The sequence below is a fragment of the Brassica napus genome, chromosome C4 (assembly GCF_020379485.1).
Source record: "Brassica napus cultivar Da-Ae chromosome C4, Da-Ae, whole genome shotgun sequence".
Taxonomy (NCBI): domain Eukaryota; kingdom Viridiplantae; phylum Streptophyta; class Magnoliopsida; order Brassicales; family Brassicaceae; genus Brassica; species Brassica napus.
The window spans coordinates 6,038,707-6,041,170 of NC_063447.1; the positions used below are offsets into that span (position 1 = coordinate 6,038,707).

Consider the following 2,464-nt stretch of genomic DNA (forward strand, 5'->3'; position numbering starts at 1 on the left):
TCTGTTTTTGTTTCTAAATCAGCTCAAAAACCTTAGATTACAAATGCATTAGTTTGTACAAAAGCCTTTTTTGATTCGAATAAATTTAACATTCTTTCAAAAAAAGAAATAGAAAGAGTATTACTGTTTTTTTTAAACTAATAATTATTATTGTTGTAAATATCTTCTCTAAACTTTTAATTTGCTTTGCACATAGCAAAAAGATACACGTGTTAAAGAATTTAGCTGGTAGATGTCAAACACATATTTCATACTAGAAAATTTAAGTAGGATTGGCTCTGGACTAAAATTCACGAAACACTTTTTAAACGTCAAAATTTATATGAGTTTTAGTCAAAATTTATATGAGTTTTATACGAGTTTAGACACTTCAACAAAATTTAGTGATTTATGGATAAAAAATCTTTTATAATCATCGGTGGATTGTTTATTTTTAGTCGGTGGATTGTTAATGCGTTGAACTTCCATGATATTAAGATATCTTAGATACCGTCAATTTACAGCCTTAGCCGTTGCACCATTATTGGTTCAAATATACATATTAATACATTTCATCAAATAACTATATTTGTACCCGCTGAAGTTACTTTGTTTAAGGTCTCGTGATTTTTAAGTCTATAGTATATATTATATTTATTTTTTTGGCAACGTATATATTATATATATCACTATCATTTGGTAAGCTAGACGTGGTGATCGAGTTTCAGCACAGATTCAATATAATACAGTATGATCCTTACATCAATATTCGTCATCTGTTATTTTTGTTTGACATTTGACACCCATATGGTCTTATCCCTTCGAATAAAAGTCTAACTCCCATCTCTCTCCAGTTATAAAAATTGGCATTTCATGCCTTATATTCAAACATCTCAGGCTTTTTATGTTCTTCTTGCTCTTTGATTACCAGTTTATAAATAGTTCATTAGATGCCCTTAATAGGAACTTATTATTTACATGGCACCACCACCACCATCACCACCACCGGTTTCTTTAAAGGTAGTAGTCCTTTTCCTTCGGGTTTTAACGGCGGTTTTTCTCGTTATAACGGTGATCATACTCAGCACCAACAGCGTCACTATTGATTCTCAAGGAACCGCTTTGAAATACTATTTCAAAGATGTTTATGCCTATAGGTAAAACACAACGAACCTCTTGATTTTTCTTTTCTTCGTATTCCTGTTGAAGTTTTGGTTAGTTTGGTTGAGGAAAAACATGTCATAAACCAAATTAATTAATTTGATGTAAGATTCATTTGCATCGAATATATCAGAGCCGCCAGTTCTAAGCATAGTGAGATGAAACATTTGCATATAGCCCCAAAATATTAGCAGCTAATATATATCTTATGTTATCAAATTCATTAAACCTGATATATATTGATCATTTAGTAATTGTTTTAAATCCTATAAATCTCAGGGTCGGTGATATGTCAGGACTCAGTACGTTGTAATAGTTTATTAACTGTTTGGTTTACTTTTTGAATGGTTGAAGATACATGTTCTCAGCCGCCATCATCGGACTAGTTTACGCTGTCATACAACTGTTCTTCACAATCTCTGAACTGGCCACCAGAATCAAGAACCCTATTAATTATCAACTCGATTTTTACGGTGACAAGGTATATAATTAATGTATTTTTAACCAATTTACAAATATATAATTTTATTTTTAAGCATATAGATTTTTGTAATCAACAAAGCTTGACTTAAAATGTATTGTACAATTTATGTCATTTGGACAGATAATATCATATTTGTTGGCAACTGGTTCGGCGGCTGGATTTGGAGTAAGCAAAGACTTGAAAGATGCACTTCTAGCATTAGTTGCATTAGATTCAACTGATCCTGTGGATAAGTTCTTCAGCAGAGGATACGCATCGGCTAGTATGCTTCTCTTTGCTTTCGTCTGTCTAGCCGTTTTATCCGTCTTTTCATCCTACCCCATTTCCAAAGACTAGTTTAGTTAAGTCTCATCATTGTTGAACTTATACTATTTTCCAATGTGATTTGATCAGATAGCTTTGTCGCAGTGTTATGTGTTGGTGCAATTCTGTAAATTTGAGATTGTATTTGTTATGAAATTCATATCTTAATGTTAGATAGACAGAAAGTATAGATTAGTTTGTTTATACTCAATGAGAGTTTGGATTTGTGGTTATATCTATACGTTCGAGTTCAAGTACGACTGAAGATTTTCGTCTGTAATGTTGCTATTGTATTCATTATGGGAGCTCATGACCCACCTCTTCTTGGCACCATTGACATATTTCAGCAACTTCCTAAACCAGTTAACATAAAACCAACAATATTTGCCTTGATGATTGAGTTTTAGAATCCAAGCGTTTTCTCAAACCAGTCAACACAAAACTAACAATTTCTTCATTGATGAGAGAGTTTAAGAACCCAATCGCACGCTCATCCATATCAAACACCATGTCATCTGCAACTAAGGTATTACATGT

At 32.3% G+C, this 2,464-nt stretch overlaps 1 protein-coding gene across 1 annotated transcript; it reads left to right on the forward strand.

Moving 5' to 3' along the window:
* The first annotated feature begins 776 nt into the window (after nucleotides 1–776).
* Nucleotides 777–2,095, forward strand: LOC106395510 (CASP-like protein 4D2). Its single transcript, XM_013835947.3, has 3 exons — nucleotides 777–1,136; nucleotides 1,495–1,621; nucleotides 1,745–2,095. Exons 1-3 carry the CDS (start codon nucleotides 958–960, stop codon nucleotides 1,958–1,960), a joined length of 522 nt encoding a protein of 173 aa, XP_013691401.1. The 5' UTR covers nucleotides 777–957; the 3' UTR covers nucleotides 1,961–2,095.
* The last annotated feature ends 369 nt before the right edge of the window (nucleotides 2,096–2,464 follow it).

What these genes read in the sequence shown, in the direction of transcription:
- LOC106395510 (XM_013835947.3), top strand. Translation starts at nt 958, where the DNA reads ATGGCACCACCACCACCATCACCACCACCGGTTTCTTTAAAGGTAGTA. An exon ending in AAAGATGTTTATGCCTATAG is followed by an intron (nt 1,137 to 1,494) that starts GTAAAACACAAC and finishes GAATGGTTGAAG; the next exon opens with ATACATGTTCTCAGCCGCCA. An exon ending in TCGATTTTTACGGTGACAAG is followed by an intron (nt 1,622 to 1,744) that starts GTATATAATTAA and finishes TCATTTGGACAG; the next exon opens with ATAATATCATATTTGTTGGC.